The 21,701-nt window shown below is 41.5% G+C and overlaps 1 protein-coding gene across 1 annotated transcript; it reads right to left on the bottom strand.

Annotated features, from left to right (window-relative positions):
• Nucleotides 1-14,387: 14,387 nt before the first annotated feature.
• On the bottom strand, nucleotides 14,388-20,936 carry nr1d2a (nuclear receptor subfamily 1, group D, member 2a). Its single transcript, XM_080745517.1, has 8 exons — nucleotides 20,521-20,936; nucleotides 18,343-18,579; nucleotides 18,113-18,201; nucleotides 17,795-17,939; nucleotides 16,885-17,603; nucleotides 16,556-16,741; nucleotides 16,100-16,310; nucleotides 14,388-15,829 (listed from the first exon to the last, which is right to left on the bottom strand). Exons 1-8 carry the CDS (start codon nucleotides 20,549-20,551, stop codon nucleotides 15,630-15,632), a joined length of 1,818 nt encoding a protein of 605 aa, XP_080601643.1. The 5' UTR covers nucleotides 20,552-20,936; the 3' UTR covers nucleotides 14,388-15,629.
• Nucleotides 20,937-21,701: the final 765 nt, after the last annotated feature.

Raw genomic sequence — 21,701 nt, 5'->3', positions numbered from 1 at the left:
AAGAAACATCAGAGCCTCAGGCCAGTGCATCTGTTCTGATATAGGGCCTGTTGTGCGTGGGCATAGACACTTTAGTCATGTTTCAATTGTCATGAGGGTGAGTAGAAGTGACAGGACTTTCATCTACTGTATGGATGAGCTATGCCTTTATTGCAGGCCTCCTCTTCTGGTGGCATGCTCCAGCGTAGTGTGAAGTTAGTCATCTGACTAGCTAGAGCCATATGCAGCTGTGAGTGATTAGAGTCAATCATGCTGAACATGTGATGTACAATACCAGTAAGACTCCCTAATCGGGAGATAAGCGACCGTTGGTCGCTTATCTCCACAAATAGGCCAAAAGTTTGTTTTACCAATTATCAAGACATACGGGCAGTTGACAGTTTGCCATGGTTACTCATTGAAGTTGAATCTCCATATATGGAGATAACCTACGCATCACACTAAGTCTGACCTCACCAGCCCATATTTGGGCATGAGCAACTTTTGTCTCCATATATGGAGATATGATGACATCACACAGTCCTCAGCCGATGATGTGGCGTGATGTCATACAATACACAAACGAGCCCTACAGTATAAAGGGGAAATTCTTGCGCGACTCAGACCTTATCGCCAGGGTTGGCTTATAGCAGCTGTCGGTAGGACCATATATGGATTCTGTTAGTGTGGATCTCCTAACAGGGCATCATCTGGGATACAATCCCTTTTATGCCCATATATGGAGATCCCTAACAGAATCCCTTTCATGCCCATATATGGAGATCCCTAACAGAATCCCTTTTATGCCCATATATGGAGATCCCTAACAGCATCCCTTTTATGCCCATATATGGAGATCACTAACAGCTAACAGAATCCCTTTTATGCCCATATATGGAGATCCCTAACAGAATCCCTTTTATGCCCATATATGGAGATCCCTAACAGAATCCCTTTTATGCCCATATATGGAGATCCCTAACAGAATCCCTTTTATGCCCATATATGGAGATCCCTAACAGAATCCCTTTTATGCCCATATATGGAGATCCCTAACAGAATCCCTTGTATGCCCATATATGGAGATCCCTAACAGAATCCCTTTTATGCCCATATATGGAGATCCCTAACAGAATCCCTTTTATGCCCATATATTATGGAGAAATCCCTGCTCTGAGTATCTGACATCAGTGTGATGTCACCTGTTTATGCCCATATATGGAGATCCCTGCTCTGCGTATCTGGTTGCTATGGTAAACAGTTGGTTGCTAGGGTAAAAAAACATGGTTGCTATGGTAAACAGTTGGTTGCTAGGGTAAACAGTTGGTTGCTAGGGTAAAACCATGGTTGCTAAGGTGGTTGCTAACGTACACTAACAGACCAGCAACAACAGACTGTTGCCACAGCAACGTACACAAAGGTTTGTGTACACATGTGGTGTGATGTCATACTGATGCGGAGATATGAGCAGGGCAAAGGTGTGACGTGTGACGTGTGACCGACGGACGGACGGACGGACGGACGGCCGGTGGAGGTTTTCATAGTAAACTGCTCCCTGACGGTCGCAATCAATGTACAATATCTGACCTTCTCTATCCAAAACAATGAAATAACAACAACACAAAATCACAACAAGCTTACATCATAGTGATCATACATCACTACCATACCTGCTGAAGAAGTAGGTTGTGTATGGTTGGATCCGCCAAGTCAGCCTCACTCTGTATTTGCATCCTCAACATCAACACAGTCTGTTTTGGGCCTTAGAACGTGCATGTGCACAAATGCATGTGACACGCACGCACGCGCACACACACGCACGCACGCATGCATGAGCACACACACACAGTGATGAAAAAATGGATCATTCTCAGGCAAGGATATAACAGATATACAGTAAACATTTACCTCACCTTCATTACAGATGAAAGACAGTTCATGGTCACAGCTCTGTTCATGCCATTTCTTTGTGGAGAGGTTTACTGCCGCACATGTAGGCCTATGTGTGAGGTTTCTGGGTTGTTTTTTTGCCCAGTAACTCAGATGATCGAATTTGGTAGGCGAAGGCCATACGAAAACAAATCGTCTCAAGCCAATCCAAGTACCTCCATTTTCCAGCAGCGACTGTACAACTTCATCCTCACCTGGAGTCTGAATCAATGCCAAATCCGTGTGATTCGCTCTACAGTAACTCCAGGTTCTCAGGAATGGCATGCTGTATTTCACAAGATGGTATGTTTTGTGGTTCCCTTCTAGTCCTGGAAGATGAGATTCATTAGGTGTTATTTAGAAACAAGGGGCACACACACATGTTTGTCACAATAGTTCAAATACTCATGAGTGAAGCAAACGAAGGGAAACCTTCTATCACCGGGGACATCCTTCCAACGTCCTCTAGATTTGACCATTATTGCGCATAATTTACCATTACTTTCATCAGCTGCATGCTGACTGTTCTCCCAGTTGTAAAACTGGGATTAATTTTCATCTACTGCCCACAACCAATAAGAATTGTTAATATGCAGTCCTATCCAGGCCTACTCGTTGAGGGATGGCGTCCTCTCATTCATTATGGACAGTTGGGTTTCATCCTCTATGGCCAAGTCAGTGTTAAATGACCTGCCCAGCATCTTTAGCCCATTAAATAGCCTACAGCTCATGGTACAGAGGCTGCAGTGCATGACATCATGCCAACTGTTTTCCAAATCATATATGGCAACTATGTGCTTTGGAAAATTATCTATTTTTGAGGAACCCTTTGGTTTCCATATTGGTTTGAAAAATCAACTTGAGAAAGACTTGAAAATAGATGATGCAGCAGAACAGTGTATGGTGATTTAATGCTTGTTGAACTTGACTATTGCTAGAAATAACACCTCCAGTAGCGATATCTTTACTAATCCATAACTTATTATTAATGGTGATATTCATAAACATAAGCCAGAAATGTGGAACTTGAAGGTTTATGGTTTTCAATAAATAGCATAGCACAATCATTGTTGTCATTGTTTTCAAAATGTAACTGAAGTTACGGAAAGTATGTCCCGAGTTCCTGACTTGCTGCTGTCCATGCAATAGTAATAGTAGGATATGGTCTGAGAAGTAAACCACTAAACCTCACCTGAGACTAGAAGCAATAGCAGAATCAACCTCCCAACAACTTCCTAGAAGATTCACAAGACAATGAATCAGCTAGACAAGAGATATAACAGATTGTTAAAGTGTTTTGATAGACTGCCTCCTCAAAGTATTTGCACCCATTAGTAAAGTTAATCCAAAACACACTGAGAAGATAAGACAGTATCAACATCATATAACAAATGTATAATCCTTTTCAAATGCAATGAATGAGGAAAAATGAGGATCTTCATTACTTATTCACATTAAGGATTTTGAATAAAATCAACAGCTTTTCAGAGTTCAGAGTTACAGAGTGTAAAATAAAGCTTATCACTTGTGTTTTTATCTGTTAAAATAACATGCCATATAAACTCATATCTTCATGCACTGAAAAATGCTCTGTAAATGTCTTTAAGTGGTTTCATCAAACACAAGATTGCACTGGAGCAGATGGTTTTCAATAAAGTAGGTCTACATACCAAAGTTGAAAATATCCGGAGATTGAGCTCAATACTCTTTCATGGTGGTATCTTATAGAGAGATCAGGTACAGTGAGACCTCTTCAGAGAGTTATAAGCTTTTCCCCCATGTAAATGTTGTATTATTTTTGTCCAGCACTTTGGCCTGTTGTTTTACATAAGCTATATAAATACAATCGTCTTACAAACTTACTATAAGCGATGTAATCTGAGGACATTTGCAAATGTATTTAGGGAAATTGCGATCATCTAAACACAACCTGTACTACAGGTCATGTTATAGTACTGTAATGGTGGCGTTTGGGATTCATTCAAAGATGCTCAAGTAGCCAACACAATTTGTGAGAGTATTGATGGTCCAGCCTCATCAATTCACAGAGGAGAGTGAGTGTACATCTTGAATCTGTATTTAGGCCAGGTGCAGCCGGTTCAACAATCAAGCTGAAGAAGGAAAAAACATTTGCACATAGGTTTAAAGATCCAAAATGTAATTTATTTAATGGCACAACGTTTTGACCTTTTATGTCTTCACTATTTGCCTATTGATGACGTATGGTCAAAACATTACGCCATCAGTGTAAGTATGCAGATGTTTTACTCTTCTTTTCCCAATATCAATACAATAAGAGCAGCATGGATTCAGTCATTTTAGCTGTGGCCATTTCAGCTTTCTTCAAAAGAACAACATGACAAATGGAGCTTGATGGAATGGATTATTATATTCCATATGAATAGACAGTTTCCCCCAAAATGATTGAATTCACTCCCACACAATAATAAATGAGACCACACAGTGCAAGTCCGGGTTTTTCTCTTACTGTATATTAAATCAATGAGCATACAAAATAGATGTCCAGTACAGTACAATAAACATGTGTCTCTTTTCTTTCTCAATCTGAATCTTCATACAATGTAACATCAGTTCACAAATATACTTCAGTAGGTACAGGGAAAATAGATTTGTCAAGCATTCATTGGACAGTTAAACAATAACAATGGATCATGAGATGGTGTTGTGACTGAGTCTCGTGAACTCAGAAAGGATGTAGAATGTTTTGGCCAGTGTCCGGGACACTTTGACATTTCGCTGGTCAATCTCTCTGTCCCTGGAGTGGGCAGATTCTCGTCACATGCATTAGTTATCAGATCAAAACAAAATAACCTTGTCACTTGTAACACTGAAGTTGGTGTTTTAAATATAATAGATATTAAAATGTTTTTAACCCAACAATTCCGCCCTAAAACAACAGCTGAAGGAGTTAAAGTGTCGACCCTAGAACCCCAAACAAATGCTGCCAAAGGGACAGAGAACTTATGGTTCACTATCAGCCAAATATTTAATTAAACTCTTTTCGATAGCAGAGTCAAAGAACTGTATATTTCCAAAGGTATTTAAATCAGAACATCTAATAATTGAATCACAATAGGTACAAATATTATGATAACTTTTAAAAGTAGAGCTAAAAGAAAAATATAGCTGTATTTTCTTAATTATTAATTATTATTATATATTATTATTATTTTTTTACAAAGGTTCAATGTCCCAAGGTTTGTTGAAAAATTCCCCATGCGATCAGGCGAGTCAAAACACATCAACACGTTCCCAAGTCATAATTATAATTTAGGGCTTTACAGTCAAAACAAGACGAACTTGACTCTTCATCATTTGTTTACTTTAACAAGACAAAAGAATTTGGGTTAAAGGAGACAGCATTCTGGTTTTGCCTACCCTAGTAAACTAGACTCCTCTGTCTACGAGGCTAGGTTTGACGCAGAACCAGCCGTGGGGGCCATAATTTCCTGCCCATCCCCGATTACCTTATGTAAGGTGTTCGTCCCTCTAGACCTGTGGAGATGTCGGAAACCGGAACCTCCTTAAGCCAAGTGTTCCTTCCTTTTTACCCTTAAGGTTAGTTATTGGCTGCTTTTGTCCGAGTCAATTTCTGTAAGAAAACACTTTACAGCGGGAAAAACGTGTGTAATGTCTTTTGATACTCACGAAATACCATATAGAATTTCAACCTCCTTTTGACATTTCTCCTTTGGACAGACAATGAGGGGGTCTGTCAAATCATTCTCAATTATCATCGAAATATCTTATCTGTAAGACAAAGGAAAAGAAAAGACAGGAAACAATCAATCAATACTGTAAGTAGTAGTTTTTTTTTTTAAGTGTTTAACATCATAATGATTCCCAGAACAGAAATTAAACAAAATACTTTATAAAATACTTTAGACCGTATCAAACATTAAACAAGGGAATGTTGTTATTAACTGGAAGAGAGCAGGTCTAAATAATCTCTCACACACAGACCATCTGTCCTTGAAGGCTACAAATGTCTTCTAGCCACACATACGCACACGTACGCACACGCAAGCAGAGACAAGAGTTGGAGAGAAAGTGGGAAGTTGATAAGGTAGTTAAAATCAATTAATGTTATAGAAAATCAAGTTAAATTCAAAATCAATGTAAAATCACTGTAAAATCAGACAAACAGATAATAGGCAATCAGATAAACTCCCCCCTTGAACACACAATGTCCATTGTGTGTGAAAACATTAAAGCATAAATGTACTTGTTGTTTTTAAATGAAATGATTTTTTTTTTTTTTATAATCAATAATCATACAATTAATTAATAATTAATAACATTTTTTTTTTTTTTTTTTTTTTTTTTATAATGAATCCAACTACTGTACTGTATAATCCTAACATGGCCTAAGATGGGCTGGCTAAAATAATCAAAAGTGGGCTGTCTACTAAGGCCAAACACTGTGTGCCCGTCGTCCCCGCAGACAGCCTACCCTACCAAAATAAATCAAAGAAGGTAAACTGACAAATTAAACGCCAAAACTATACTAAACCAGCCCATTTTTTATTTTTATTAACAATAATTAATACTATTCAAAGAGAGTAGTCAATATAATACTATTAGAATGAAGGTTACCGCCCTTAGAAACTTTGTGGCTGCAGCGATGTGGTCTGGTTGCAGCGGGCGTGTCACACCATAGAGTTCCATCAAGGGTCAGAAAGGCCAGGGAAAGGCAGCCATGGTTCTGCTCCGCCCTGGACTCCAACAACTGCAGGCTCTATGAGTGGAGAACTGACAACAATACTAAATTAGGCATGAAATACAACTACTAGGGTTGGCACCGTGATCAGCCGATCAACGGGGTGCCACACATCTGAAGTGTCAGTGTCAGTAGTAAGTAGTCTGGTGGTGGTGGGAAAGAGTAGTCATTATCATAATCATCAACAATAGCCAAGTTATCTGGGTGGCATACGTGGGTGGCCCAATGGGCCTTTATCTAGTCATGATTGTACTTGTACCTGACCTGACTCAGTTGGGGGACCGGGACCCTGTGTAGCAGGGTTCTGCTGCTGTTGGGCCTGCCACTTCTTTCCACAGCTGAAACAGGTGATTGTGTGTGTATTGTTCTGGGCCCTGTTAGTGTTTGTGTTGATGTTGTTACCTTGACTCAGTCCTTCAGGTCCATTCCCGGCTGGGGGATCCCGCTGATCACCACTGGGACCCCTCTTCGGGTTATGTGTTCGGTGGAGTGTCACTTGTCCATCATCCGACATTACGGCTCGCAACTTAACTAGTGGCTTGGGCTCTGGAACGATGTCGTTGTAATACCTGGCTAGTATTGTGATCTTATCTGTCGTTCTCAATCTCCATAGCGGGTCATGCATAATGATCGCCTGTCTCAAATGGGGGCGTAAAGCGTCAATCAAAAGCTGATTAAGCACACTGGCATATCCTGGCAGCCCTTTTGTGAAACCAGAGTGGCGGTCAAACTGAGTGGTGAAGTGATGGACGAAATCAGAGACGTCCTCACCCTGCCTCATCTTAATGTTAGTGATTAAGGAAAAGTCCACGTTACCCCTAACAAGGTCCTTAGCCTGATTAATCATAACCTGTACTGCGGCTTGATGTGGGGCGTTCCTGACCTCACCTGCAGGGTTACTACCTTGGGCCGGCACGGGCCGCATACACTGGTATGGGTGACCGTTTGCCTGTAGCCAATCTAATCCCACAGAAATCTGATAAGGAAAAGCGTTAGGTGTGCAACACATAGTAATTAGTTTTTTAACTTCCCAGGTGTCTAGTCTTAGCTCCACAATTTCTGCCTTTACAGATTTTTCCCACTCATCAGGGTTGCTGTGGATATCGGGTAAACGTTCAGCCGTGTCTCGAGCATCCACTGGGTACCAATTACGGTACACAAATGTAATTTTGCCATCCTCTGGGTACGCCAAAAGAGAATCGTTAATTTGACTAGGTGTGGGTGTGTGAACCTGTTCCTGACGCTCACCTGTGTACACTTTTTCCTTAGTGAGTGTATGGCCATTCTTAGTGGGTGTTGGTTTTGGTGGTTTGCGTGGAACGCCGGGGAGGGGCGGATTCGTGTGGTCAGCGGGATCTCCCAGCTCGACCTGATTACAAGGAGGAGAAAAAACAACTGAGTTATTTAAATCATTGTCACATCTTTCTCCTTCATGTTGCCTCCCCCCTCTCTCTACCCCCTTCCTATCAGATAGAAGTGTAGGTAATGAGGTTTGCATGTCAATGTGATGTCGTGCATTGATACCCCCCTGGCGTGGAGGCCCGTGAGTCACAGCCACAGGTGGGGGAGGTTGTGGTGATGGTGTTCGTCCAGCCGGGCCGAGCTCACTGTTGTCCTTCACCTCTGGTGTGGCACGGTGTCGTCCAGCCGGGCCGACCTCACTGTTGTCCTTCACCTCTGGTGTGGCATGGTGTCGTCCAGCCGGGCCGAGCTCACTGTTGTTCGCCCCTGTTCTGGCACGGTGTGAGGAAGGCAGAGGCTGGCTGTCCGATTCTGAAGGCCTCTCCTTTTCTTTTCTCTCCCTCGCTGCCTCTCTTTCTGCAGCCGCCCAGCGCAGCTGCGCCAGAGCGAGAATCCCAAGCCTGGCGACCTCATTTTCGGCTCTCTTCAGACTTTTCCGTTGTGAGATTTTATCGATATGTTGATACAGTACTCCAGAAAATCTCGTCAAGTCCTCAGTCGTGAGAGAGTCATCATATCCGAATTCCTTTCTCCATATGGGCAAAAATGGTGCAATTGTTGGGCACCTAGAAACAACCTGTTTCATTTCCTCATTGTCTATCTTAGCCGTTAAAGCTGTTATCAGTTCATTCTCCAAGCTTTGGAGAGAGGCTTCAAACTCAAAGTTGTTGTTCAGTTTGTAAAGAGGTTGTTTAGATTTCGGCAGGTGTTTTCTACCTCCCTGTGCATTTCCCATTTTTGAAGCTGGTCGGTTAGGAGGAGGATGAAATCGAAGCTAGTTTGCTTGTCACCTCAGCTGGCGGATTAGACGGAATAAAAAAATAATAAGACTAAAAAAAGACGAAACACACCAGATAAGACACAACATGTAAGCGTAAAGCATGAAGATTTCCGTCAGAACGTTCTGTTCTGGAACATAAAGGAAATCTACCAATTAAAATAACCACGCTATTTCTTATGTGATTAAGTGGCTTGAAACAGCCGTATTGGGTTATGCACTGGCCAAGAGATTCTCCCTTCAGAACAATTGCTTTTGTTCTGGGTACACTAAACAAAATCGTGTAAAGATTTCCTTCAGGACAGAAATAACTTTCGTCCTGGCAACACTAAACTGGAGTCTCGTGCTAAATAACACCAACTAATAATATGGACAAGCATGAATCTGTGACCAACAGTCTGCTATGTCCTCAGAACAGGAAACCGCAGTCCCTATTCTGTTACTCAAACGTGCAACAAAAAGCAACAAAACAATAGACAAAAAAAAACATTAAACATTAAACAATCAAAACGCAGCTTGGGCTAGAGGTAGCAATTCTCTAACTTAGCCGGTACAAATCTTTAAGTACTTGACCCATCTGTGATTTTCAGTCCAAAAAGGCATGAATAAAATCAAAACTTACACTGTGTGCTTTATACACACTTCTCAAGTCCCATGGTAATTTCTCCGCGCGCAGGAGGAAAAACGAGTGGGAGAGAATCCTTTCAGTGATAATCCGTGGGAGTCAGGGGAAATGTCTGATAATATCCTCGGCTGGTTGTTTCTCTAGCAGAGATGAACGAAGACTCCAAAACAAACTGTCCAGCAGCTGTATCGAATCCATAAACGTCAACTCAGTAGAAATCCGCAACTGGTTCTAGCAGCGGAAGAGACAAAATGAGTCCAACAAAGTCCCCAATATCTCCTCGGAGCTAATCCGGCAATCGAATGGGCCAATTGATGGAATGGATTATTATATTCCATATGAATAGACAGTTTCCCCCAAAATGATTGAATTCACTCCCACACAATAATAAATGAGACCACACAGTGCAAGTCCGGGTTTTTCTCTTACTGTATATTAAATCAATGAGCATACAAAATAGATGTCCAGTACAGTACAATAAACATGTGTCTCTTTTCTTTCTCAATCTGAATCTTCATACAATGTAACATCAGTTCACAAATATACTTCAGTAGGTACAGGGAAAATAGATTTGTCAAGCATTCATTGGACAGTTAAACAATAACAATGGATCATGAGATGGTGTTGTGACTGAGTCTCGTGAACTCAGAAAGGATGTAGAATGTTTTGGCCAGTGTCCGGGACACTTTGACATTTCGCTGGTCAATCTCTCTGTCCCTGGAGTGGGCAGATTCTCGTCACATGCATTAGTTATCAGATCAAAACAAAATAACCTTGTCACTTGTAACACTGAAGTTGGTGTTTTAAATATAATAGATATTAAAATGTTTTTAACCCAACAGAGCTCTCCTCTCACCTAGACAGGTGCTAAACATTGACTGTGTACTTAATTATTTAAGCAGTGTAAACAATGCTACAGAGCCATGTGCAACTCTACCAGTGTAGAGGCATGCAAAGAACACATTATTGTATTCCCTGTTGTTATGATGCTCGTCAGATGATCTATTCATAAAGCTGACTATGAAACGCGATTCTTGAATTTATTTTCTGTTAGAAACCATGATATTATTGATGCATTGATAAAGATATATCTTTATAGCTATATGACTGTGATTGTTAGGTATTTTAATTCCTTTAGAAAGTAATCCATTTCCAGAAGACTCAGCTTCCACCCACAGAGTAAAACCACAGTAGGAGTCAGAGTCAAAGAAGAGGCAGCACAAGAATAAGTCAGTTTGAAATAATTGTATTAAGAGAATAGTTCAGAGTTCAGCGTACAGTACAGCAATTCACCCATAGTGCCTTCTGCCTAATAGACAGTTGACATGATTTTTATATAGTTAAGACAGTAGGATGGGTCCTAACATGATGATGTAATATCGTGACAAGTGGTCACCTGAAATGACCTTCATCAGTGGACAGAACACCAGAGATGTAAAAGAGTCTTTGATCTCGAGTCAAGTCCGAGTCACGAGTCATTGATCTCGAGTCACGAGTCGAGTCGAGTCTTTAGTGGGTCAGCCCGAGTCGAGTCACGAGTCTTTCATCACGAGTCACGAGTCGAGTCACGACTCATGAGTCACATAAATACCAAGTTAGCTGAAGTAAAATAGCTGATGATGAGCTAAACATGTGTGTTTTATTTCGCCGTTTTAATATTTAAATCTTACGATGAAAGGTCCATGCAGACGGCTGTGTCTGTGGCACCAGAGAGGAAAGAAGAAAGGAGAAGTAAAGGCCAATATTTGTCGGGCTTGTCATGCATTATAGTGCTTAAAATAAAGATTGTTCACGAGTCTTATGAGCTCGAGTCGAGTCGAGTCGAGTCTCGAGTCTTTGAGGGGCGAGTCCGAGTCGAGTCTCGAGTCTTTGAGGGGCGAGTCCGAGTCGAGTGACGAGTCTCCAAAAACGCGACTTGAGTTGACTCGAGTCGCAAGTCTTTAACTCGAGTCCCCATCTCTGCAGAACACAACAGAGTTGTGTAATCTTGTTGTTGACAGCTCCTGCCGTCACAGACAGATCTAAAAACTCATAAAGATTGTTTACTTAAACAGTGGAAGGTCAGACAGACACTTGTGCCGAGTCAAGGTATCAGAGTTGTTGTTTTAATAACAACTAGTCCTTACCCGTTCAAAGATATGAGCTCCGAAATGATGTGCAGTGTGTGGGTTATGGGGTGTGCACTGTGCACACAGTATATGAGGGATGGAAAGTAACTTTCTGGTGCTTGCATGATAATATGTAGGAGCATCAATGTAAGAAATACCCGTTTCGTTTAAAGCCTACAGAGATACTGTGTACCGATCTTCATGACAACATCTCTGTAACAGGGCCAGCCAACACCCCCCCCCCCCCCCCCCCCCCCACACACACACACACACACACACACACACACACACACACACACACACACACACACACACACACACACACACAGAGCTGGTTAAACATGTTGCCCCATGCTAGATGCAGAATAGATATGCCTCATGCTAGATGCAGAATAGATAGTAGATACACCATAAAAATGCTAATATACAGCATATGATTTGTGAAAGTGACAAACGGGCTTCACAGTTATGTCAGGTGTGTTCATATGCTAATGGTGATGCGATTTCAGATCAATTGCTCCAGCCACTGAGGAGAAACGCTGTGACAGACACTCACTCAGACAGACAGACAGACAGACATTCGCAAAATTATAGTATAGATGTTAGAACAACAGGGTTTGTTTTGGAACATGGAGTGGCAAACAGCACAATTAATAGATGAGCTGTTATGTACAGTAGTTTGACCTTTAGACAAAATTGGTACAAAATATTTTATTAATATTATATTAATAATATTAACCAAACTTTTCCAACAGTGATTATTCCTTTCTTATCCACTCCCTGTTTCCATTCTTGTTATCAGATTGGATATTGATTCAATTGTTATTCCTTGGAGATTTTAATTTGATTAACAAAATATATTTTGTACAGTATTTGTGTTATATCGTAATGCTTCCAGGAAGACCATGACAGTGGTTCCAGAAACAATCAGTCTTGTCTTAGGCTGTACAGAAGATACATTACTTAAACATAAACAAAATATGTGCCAAATTATTATTGTTATTATCTGTTCAATACACATTTTTACACAAGTCGAGCAGCTCTACACACAACAAATGTCTCTGTTTCTTCAGCATTTCTCACACTGAGTGCATTGACTACATTGATATATTGAGCCATTGTTTGCCAAAAGGACATGTGTTACATGGTAACATGATATACAGGGGTCATCAATTGCCTATGTCCGTACATGAACAAATGTGTCTGTGGCAAAGACTTGGCCTTGTCTGTGAGAAATTTAGATCGATTTTCCTTTTTACACACCATTATAATGTTCTTATTTTGAGTTATTCTGAGAGGAATTCAAAACATTTAAATTAAGCATATAGTAGTGCCACTTCTTCATAAATTTGCTTTTGTTACAACAACAAATCCCTGCTCCCAGTTGAGCCAGATCATCTATGGTAATTTTGAACCATCTTTGAATGTAAATGACACATCCTTGCAAATGTTAGGGCCGTGTGAGTGAGAGTGTGTGTGTGTGTGTGTGTGTGTGTGTGTGTGTGTGTGTGTGTGTGTGTGTGTGTGTGTGTGTGTGTGTGTGTGTGCGTGCGTGCACGCGCGTGCGTGCGTGAGTGTTGTATGCAAAGGTAATCTGTGCAGGCAGGAGCTCTATGAGGAACCATGTGTCAGGCTTTGACAACATGCTTTTATTTAGAAAAGAGGAGAAACAAGATGAATGGTGGCACATATTGTACGGTAGTACTCTCTCTCTGAAACCTTCATGCAGTGCATATGATTTTCAGGCCACTGTGACCAAAAAAAGGAAAAGCACAATGCATTTTTAACAAAGATTTTGGATATGGTGAGTCACAAAACAAGCACATGAACATTAATCTCTCACCTACGGCCTGTCAGAAATAATCACCCTTAACAACAGACTCCAGGGGACCAAAAGATAACCTCTGTGTCCACTCACTCACTCTTTTAAAGATAAAAATGTCATCAATCAAAATGCCATCAGAGGCCTAAACAAGCCTCAAAGATGGCCTTAGCTGCTGGACTATATCTCTTCTTTGGATGCTGTTAATGATGTGTCCCAGACTCGTTGTTAGGCCTGGCTTGTAACTTCTTTGAGGTCACAATGTTATTGAAGGATTTCACCAATGTATTTATAATAATGTCCTACAAAGGCAAATAGAAATACGTTTTTGTATGATTTAAATAGGCATAATGGGGTTAGATGATTACTCTTTTAGTAGGTCTATATATTTTTTAATTGTAGGTAGGATAGGAATACTTTTACACCATTTCCCCCGTTTCACTTGCTCTTTGACTTTGTTAGACAGTATTCTTGTAATTTTACAGACACCCCAAAGCTGTTAAAATATCACACACAGCAAATGAAATTATTTTAAGTAGACTAAATGTTTGTTAAAATGTCCATAACATTTTGGCAAATAGATATCTTAAGTGCCAGGATGAATGTCAATCTTAATATTTTTGTGTTTTTTCATAGAAACGCCCCTAGAAAAACACAAGTCACAGGGAAATCCTAGAGACTAACAAACATTTCCTCACAGTAGGCCGATAGCAACACCTTGTGGAAAATCTAAGGCACTGCAGTTTCAAAGCTTGATATTGGACTGAAAGGGATTGGATTGGACTGAAAGTCAAACACATTCTAACAACTGGATGAGATGATGGCAAAGTAAGATAAATACTAAAGTATCAGGATGCTAGCTTTACTAAACCTAAAGCTCAACTTTCAATAAAGGCAGACAACACACAATTAATGTATCACTTGTATTTATTTATACTATAATATATTCATAATTCCTATGTTCATGAAAGATATACATGGCTATTTACATATTGCAATGTTGCCAGTGGAAGAAACATACATTTCAATAAAATAGATGAGTAATATATGTCGCGAAACAAGTGCTGTGCTCAAGGCCCAGAAAGTTGTATACAAAAGTTTCTTAAAAAGTGGAAGTTGAAAAAAAAAAAAAAAAAAAAAAGTAAAAACACAAAAAGCATGTAAAAGCATGAAGCATGATTGCATTTACATGTACTCTACTCTCCCATTACATGTAGCCCATACATGCATGATGATCTAGGATACTGTGTGGCTTTTGAGTTAGTCGGTTGGTAGCTGTTCCATAACACCATGTGCAAATGTAGTGTTGCTAAAATGGCGTCATTATAGTCTCCCCATATGGAGGCATATACTGTAGGCAGTTGACAGGGGCTTAAACACAACCCCTCAAAAAACAATACAACACTATACAGATAAACACTTCACATCTTTTCTATATACATTATATAAAACTGTAATGTTTATATATATTTATATATCTATATAAATAATGGTTTCCCAAGGCAAAGGGAAGAGGAACCATGTCAAGTTGTTCGTTTAAGGATAGCCATGCATTAGCAGCAATCGTCACACAATCATATATACAGTTTCTGATAGTTTGCCTGTCTTAAACATTTATTGGTCTTAATATTGGACCAAGTATAAGGGCGCGCAGCCGTGCACATCAATTTCTAACATGCTCTCAATAAGGTATGGTCTATCTATGGTACTGGTTCTCACATTCACACTGCTCATTAGCAAATACACTTTGGAATTAAATGGCTTTTGGAGAAAAATAAAATCAATAATGCGTAAAAACCAAATCGGCTTTCTGAACTTTATCCTCTCATATAGCCAAATAAGTACTCTTCTTGCTCTCAAAAATAGAAAGGCGCCTCTAACTCTGAAAAACTAGGAACCTCTGTGTGCAACAAGCTTAAGCTGTCTATTTCTTCTACAAATACAGTACATTTCAGATTCGATCAGACCCTCCTCTGGCCTACTATAACAAAAATATAATAAAAAATAACTTTACAATACATTCCAGAAAGAAAACATCATCACTGGATTGGTCAAATGTGGTGGGCAGGGGAAATACGAGGCAGACTCTGGCGGCGGCGGTGGAGGTCGTGACTGTGGGTAGGAAATACTGTCCTTTAGTCAAAGGAGATGAGGTGAGAACAGAACTGTGCCCTTCAGAAAACCTTTTAAGGGTGCACTTTGAAGGAGAGCAGTTCCTCTGAGTGCATGTTGTTGAGAGAGCGCAGCTCGGGTAGCTTGAGCAGCAGCTTAGTGAAGGTGGTGGCCGAATCGTCGCCGTGGTTCATCATGACCAGGTTGCGCAGTGCCCGGATCAGGTTGTCCTGCAGGGCCTCCAACGAGTTTACGTCCCGGATCCCCGAGCGATCTGATCAGAGGACAAAGAGGAAAAGTCAATATTCATGAACAATAATGAATAGATTTTAAGATTTCACTTTAACTACTTTGTTCAAAATGAATTTTCATTTCTATAATGCTGCTGTAAAATACAATCTGATGGGTACAAACAAACCATACAAGCCAACTATATTTATAACACACACACACACACACACACACACACACACACACACACACACACTATATATTCAGTATATATAAACAGTAAATGTCTACTTTTATGTTCCAGTATCCTTACCAGCTGAGACGAGCACCACGGCTGTAAAGAGGCTCATCTCGTCATGGTCTAGCCGCAGTGCTGCCAGCTTCTCGCTGAACTCGCACATGGAGTTGAGCAGCTCGCCAGCTCCTACCGACCGCAGCATCTCCAGGCTGTAGGACTTGCCACTCAGGAAGGTCACCGTTCGCTCTGCCATGTTGAACAGAGAGGCGAAGCGCACCATCAGCACCTACACATGAAGGGGAAGGGCCAAAAGAGAGCAAAAGTGTTATATGGGTCATGTTTTCCTGTAAAGGTAAGAAAAAGTAAAAAAGGACTCTTTGATTTCCACTGATGGACTGAATCAAGAGAGAGCTATATTCAGAAGCCACATCACTAACAGAGTATTTCAAAAGGTCCCCTTGTACGGTCTCAAAGCAAGCACAAAATAACATTTTAGTGATATTTTTAGGCATTGCATGTTTGCTTTCTTACCTCAAAAGTCCCAGCTTTTAGCAAGCTGACCTGGTCATGCTCAGGTAGGTCACGGAAGCCTGGAATCCTCTTGGCGAAGTCCACAACATCCCGTACAGCAGGAGTGAAGCTCATGGAAAACTCCTCCCAGATCTCTTGGCCGAGCTTGTGTGGGTCCACGAAGGGCGAGTCATTCCTAGGACAAAACTGGACAAATAGACAGCAGAGCTATCAGCATAGGTGAAATGCTACAATACGATTCATACCTATGTAATGCCTTCTAACCTAGCAAACCACGTATCTATAGTAGATTCATTTGTAAAGTTTCTAGAAGTCTTGCGGAGACCCACCAGGTGTGCTCGCTGGTCCACACTGCTGGTTGGTCCATTGTAACCGCTGAAGACGGTTGACGTATTCATGTTGTGCTGCCTCTGCTGAAGGCTGTGGCCGTCTTCTGGTGCCTCACAGCTCAGGCTGCTGTTCAGCTGAGGCTGTTGGTGGACTCTCCTCTCTTCCCTGTAGGCAGCATTCGTGATGTGTTGACCGTTGCTGTTGAGACCGCGCTGGTAACTCCCCACGCTGACGTCATTCCAGTGGTTCCAGTTCTCTTGCTGCTCGTCCATGCGGCTGTCGCTTGGCGTCTCCGCGGCAACTGGCACCGGCGAGGGGTAGCGCTGGTCCTGTCGCGGCGACTCCTTTTGGCCGTAAGTGAACACGTCGCGGCATTGCCTGGGTGCCTCATCCTCGCCGCTGTCTGAACCGCAGGAGGAGGAGGAGGAGGAGGAGGAGGAGGAGGAGGAGGAGGAGCTGGAGTTGGTGTCCATGGAAACCACAGACTCCGAGTCCTGGGGACACTGTGGCGACGAGGGGTTGGAGTAGGAGACGGAGGACGAGGAGGATCTTGTGCCGCAGTCGTTGGGCAGGGCCTCCATGGGGAGGGACGGGCTCTGGCGGCCTTGCAGCATGCTGTGTAGTTGGCTGTTGTTGCTCATCATGTTGTTCATGGCGTTTTGCATCTCCAGCAGCATCCTCTGCTTTTCTCTCTTTGGGATGCGGCCAAATCTGACAGCTGCAAAGGTCAATAATGACTGATGAATTGATTGCCAGCATTACAAGGAGCATTCTTTCACTGCCCTGTCCTTCCTGGCATGACCTGGTGTAAGCCCCCCCGAGGGGTCTCCGACCTCACTTGTACACTTGCCCTAAAACATGTAATTATTATTTACTCTAATATAAACATAATATTAATAATGTTCTCACCATCTCTGGACATTCCAACGGCCAAACACTTCTTGAAACGACACTGCTGGCAGCGGTTCCTGTTGATCCTCATGATAGTGCAGTTCTCCATCTTTAGACACTTCTTATACTGGATGTTCTGCTGAATACTTCTCCGGAAGAAACCCTGGAGAAACCAAGAGAATCACACATGCCATTTAGCCTTTTAAAGAATTGTACCACCCTCTTGTTTACTGGCCAATAGAATGGTACTACATTACAAGTAGTAGTTCAGTGCTGTTGAGTGACTGAACGAATCAAACTAGTAGAATGGCTTTGCAGCATTCCAGCTCGTCTCACCTTGCAGCCCTCGCAGGCATGGACGCCGTAGTGGAATCCTGAGGCGACATCACCACACACCTTGCACAACAGCACCATTCCATTGATTTCTGAAAAAGAAGATTAACCACCACTCAATCAATTCCCCAGGTAGCGTACAACTCATGAGAAATATTTGTTTATTTCCTGGACATTGATTGCTTGAGTTGACTTATGAACACATATTTTTTCTTCTTCTTCTTACTACTTACTAGTGATACTGCTCTTAGAAGAGGTAGACGAACGTCCGGTCTTCTCCGCGCCAGTGCTTCGCTGATGCCCCTGCTTGGCAGGGGGAGCGATGTCAACCACCAGGCCCACAGCCCGACTGGGCAAAGAGGGCCGTGGAAGGCTTGGGGAGGTCGACTGGTAGCTGCTATTAGAGCTGTCACTCATACAGGACTCTGGGCAGGACGCAGAGCCAGAGGAGATGTAGGCTATGACGCCTCCTACAGAAGAACACATAAAACAGCCATGATTAGTTGTGGCCAATCATTTCTGGTTTAAAAAAACAGACCATGTGTACCCTTTTCTCTCCAATTCTATATACTAGAATCATTCAGATTCAAGAAATTATAGGCCTATTAGGTGAAACCAGGGTGAAGTCAAACTCTGTTTGGCATCTAAAGGCTAATTAAAGCAACAACAAATCTGCACTCTTTCACCATAATGGCACTGTGGCACATTGCTGTAAATGCTTGTTCGTTTTCCTCCACAATGACACATTCCATTTAAGTAAACTGTTAGTATAAAGTTTAAACAAGCACAATCAATGTTCATACTCTAACAAATAAAACAAGGCTATGGATAATCATAAACATATGCCTTACCCTTAATTGGAGTTTTAAACTATTTATGTATGTTTGTTTGTTTTATCCCTGGGTTGCTCATTCATCAGTGATTGACCTGCTTCAGCTTTCTGGTTTGATAACACGATTACATAAGAAGCTGGGCTTCTATTCTATGGGAGTGTGCTTCCCTGTCTGTACAATCGACCGACTTCCAGGCTAGGTCAGTGCAGCAGTAGGCTACACAGGTTGTAGGAAGAAAAAACCCTGATTGATTATGTAATAACATTTTCTTTGCCAAGCAAGGAAAACATCCACTGACTGGTTGAATTTATGTAATATTTTCTTTGCCAAGCAAGCAATTTCTAACTCACAATTAACAGGAACTGGACATATTGACACAAAAACAAGACCATAGTAGTCCACCCTAAACTTTCGTGAAATAAGTTTACCCTTTTCTATCCTTTCTTAAAAAAGATATCTTAATTGTAGCCTACACAACCAGATATGCTGAACTATTCGATTTAATTGGCATGGTATCTAGCACTTGTTGACTGCAATGTGAACAATGGGAGGTTGATTGATTGAATACTTAGAAGTTATTAGAATTTTGCAATAGGAAAAAGTACAGGACAGTACAGTTAACTGATACACGGTCAACTAAAAATGATTTATACCACAAGAAAGCACAATGTCTTGTTTGCATTTGGGGTCCTTTTGTAGCCTACTCAATTCATAAAGAGTGCATCTGCAGGGAAGGTAATATGGTAATAATAAATAAATAAAAACTCATATGATAATACACAGTTGAACACACACACGTGTGTAATAACACTGCAATTTTGTCGTTTGTTCTAAAAAAGCGGTCGTTATTATACCTAACCCCATGACTACTCCTCGTTCCCCGACCCCCCCGCACGTGGACCTGTCATGCATTCTGTTAAAGAGAGGAACAAATCTAGGTCACACAGGGACTGCTGCCTGTCTCACGTGGACCTGCGGTCTGCGCCCGCACCATACTGATTAAGTAATGACCGCGTCACCGCCTCCTGCGAGCCAATCAGAGGCGAGTCCCGCGCAGCGTGTACACAGAGACACATGGCTAGGCTCCGTGGTCCATGTGAGGGAAGTGGTTGCAATGCTGTTGTTGTGTCAAATGCCCCATTATAGCTACACTGACTGGTACTCCTAACCCCATTTTAATGGCTCCACCAGTCCACCACACAATGCAGCGACCAGACTAGAATATGCGTTTTATCAGAATGTTTGTTTCCAGCCTTTTGGTTTGTTTTTTACCGACGAGTCACAAAGACAAAAGAGAATCCAGAAACACTATTTTTGAACAGGATGAATGAAACCCCATGGCATGCATGATGATGAATCGATGCAGGATATACTATGTAGCGAAGCACGTCAACTATCCTCCTGATAGCAAGAGAGATTAACATTCATATAAACATTCTAACCAGTGCAATTTTTTACGTTTGCTATTTAGTGCATCGACACTGATTATTGAAATTTGAACTCTCTTTGCATGTTCAACACACATCTCCACATAGAGCTGCCTATATTTGCTTTTGTAGTTGATGGATGTTTTCTTACCAGGCTTGGCTATTCCGACGTCTTCAGGCATCTCTGAACTGGAACTCTTCACAGGATAAACTTGTGTGGAATGGATTCAGCCGCTGTCACGATCTCGCCGGTGTCACAACAAGTAGGTCGCTCGAAACTAATACTGCGAAAAGTGTGTGCGAGGTTTGCTCATTCAGTGCATTAAGTCAGTGTTACAGAGTTATAATCTCAAATTCAGAGATCATAACAGTTACTGTTATAGGACCGTCATTACTTCTAATCTAAATGGAAAAAAGTCCGAGTCTTTAGAGTAGACCAGCTCCAGCAGTATTCTTCAAAGCATCAAACAACTTCAGCCTTCAACACAACCTTGACGAATACAGCAAAGTAGTAGTAGGTGAAAAAAGAAAATGTTCCACAGACAGCAAACTGTGTTGTCGCTCCGAAGAGAGTCTCTTGTTGTATGGAGTCCGGTAGTCAGAGAGGACTAAATGTTCTCGGTAATGTGTTTGTCGGCCACTCCCCTTTGCCTGGCCGCTCAGTCACTTTAACCCAGTGACACACTTTAAGACACTGGAGGCGGAGTCAGCGCGGTGTGAACGTAACGGGGGTACACCATGGGTACACTGCTGTCACGTTGCAAGGCACGTATGTGTATGTATGCGAAGCACAGCACTGAACGGTTGAACCTAGTAGCAAGACAAACACATGTGGTGGAAAAATGTACTCACATGTTTTACTTAATAAGTGAAAGTATCAACACTGCCATGTAGAAATACTCCCTCCGAAATTCAAAATGTACAGAAAGTACAAAAGTTATTGGCGTAAAAAACATTTTGTGTACCTCCGTCCTCCAGAAGTAAAAGTAGGCCTACTCATTATGCAGAATGTCCCATTTAAAGTTTTCAAATTATGTTTAAAAACACAATTTTGAAAATAGCAGATCTACAAGCCCACGATGCGATGCACTGTGAGCTTGTAGATCTGCTGCCTTTTTTCCAAAGGCCAAAATGTGTAGGCCTATAGGGCTGGAGTGGTTAATGTATGTTTTGTAATAATAATCAAAATCTACAAAGTAATTAATAAAGTTTTCGAATATTAATTGTAAAGTAAAAGTACAATATTTGGATCTGAGATGTAGTGGAGTAGAAGTCAAAGTATTGGAAATTGTACATACTCCAGTAAAGTAAAAGTACCTCTAAATTGTATTT

The sequence above is a fragment of the Nannobrachium achirus genome (genome assembly GCF_963921795.1).
Source record: "Nannobrachium achirus genome assembly, chromosome: 2".
Classification (NCBI taxonomy): Eukaryota; Metazoa; Chordata; class Actinopteri; order Myctophiformes; family Myctophidae; genus Nannobrachium; species Nannobrachium achirus.
Note: the sequence above shows the minus strand (reverse complement) of the source record. Positions and strands in the feature narration are given on the sequence as shown.

What these genes read in the sequence shown, in the direction of transcription:
- nr1d2a (XM_080745517.1), bottom strand. Translation starts at nt 20,551, where the DNA reads ATGCCTGAAGACGTCGGAATAGCCAAGCCTG. An exon ending in ATGCCTGCGAGGGCTGCAAG is followed by an intron (nt 17,940 to 18,112) that starts GTGAGACGAGCT and finishes TGGTTTCTCCAG; the next exon opens with GGTTTCTTCCGGAGAAGTAT. An exon ending in CGTTGGAATGTCCAGAGATG is followed by an intron (nt 17,604 to 17,794) that starts GTGAGAACATTA and finishes TGACCTTTGCAG; the next exon opens with CTGTCAGATTTGGCCGCATC.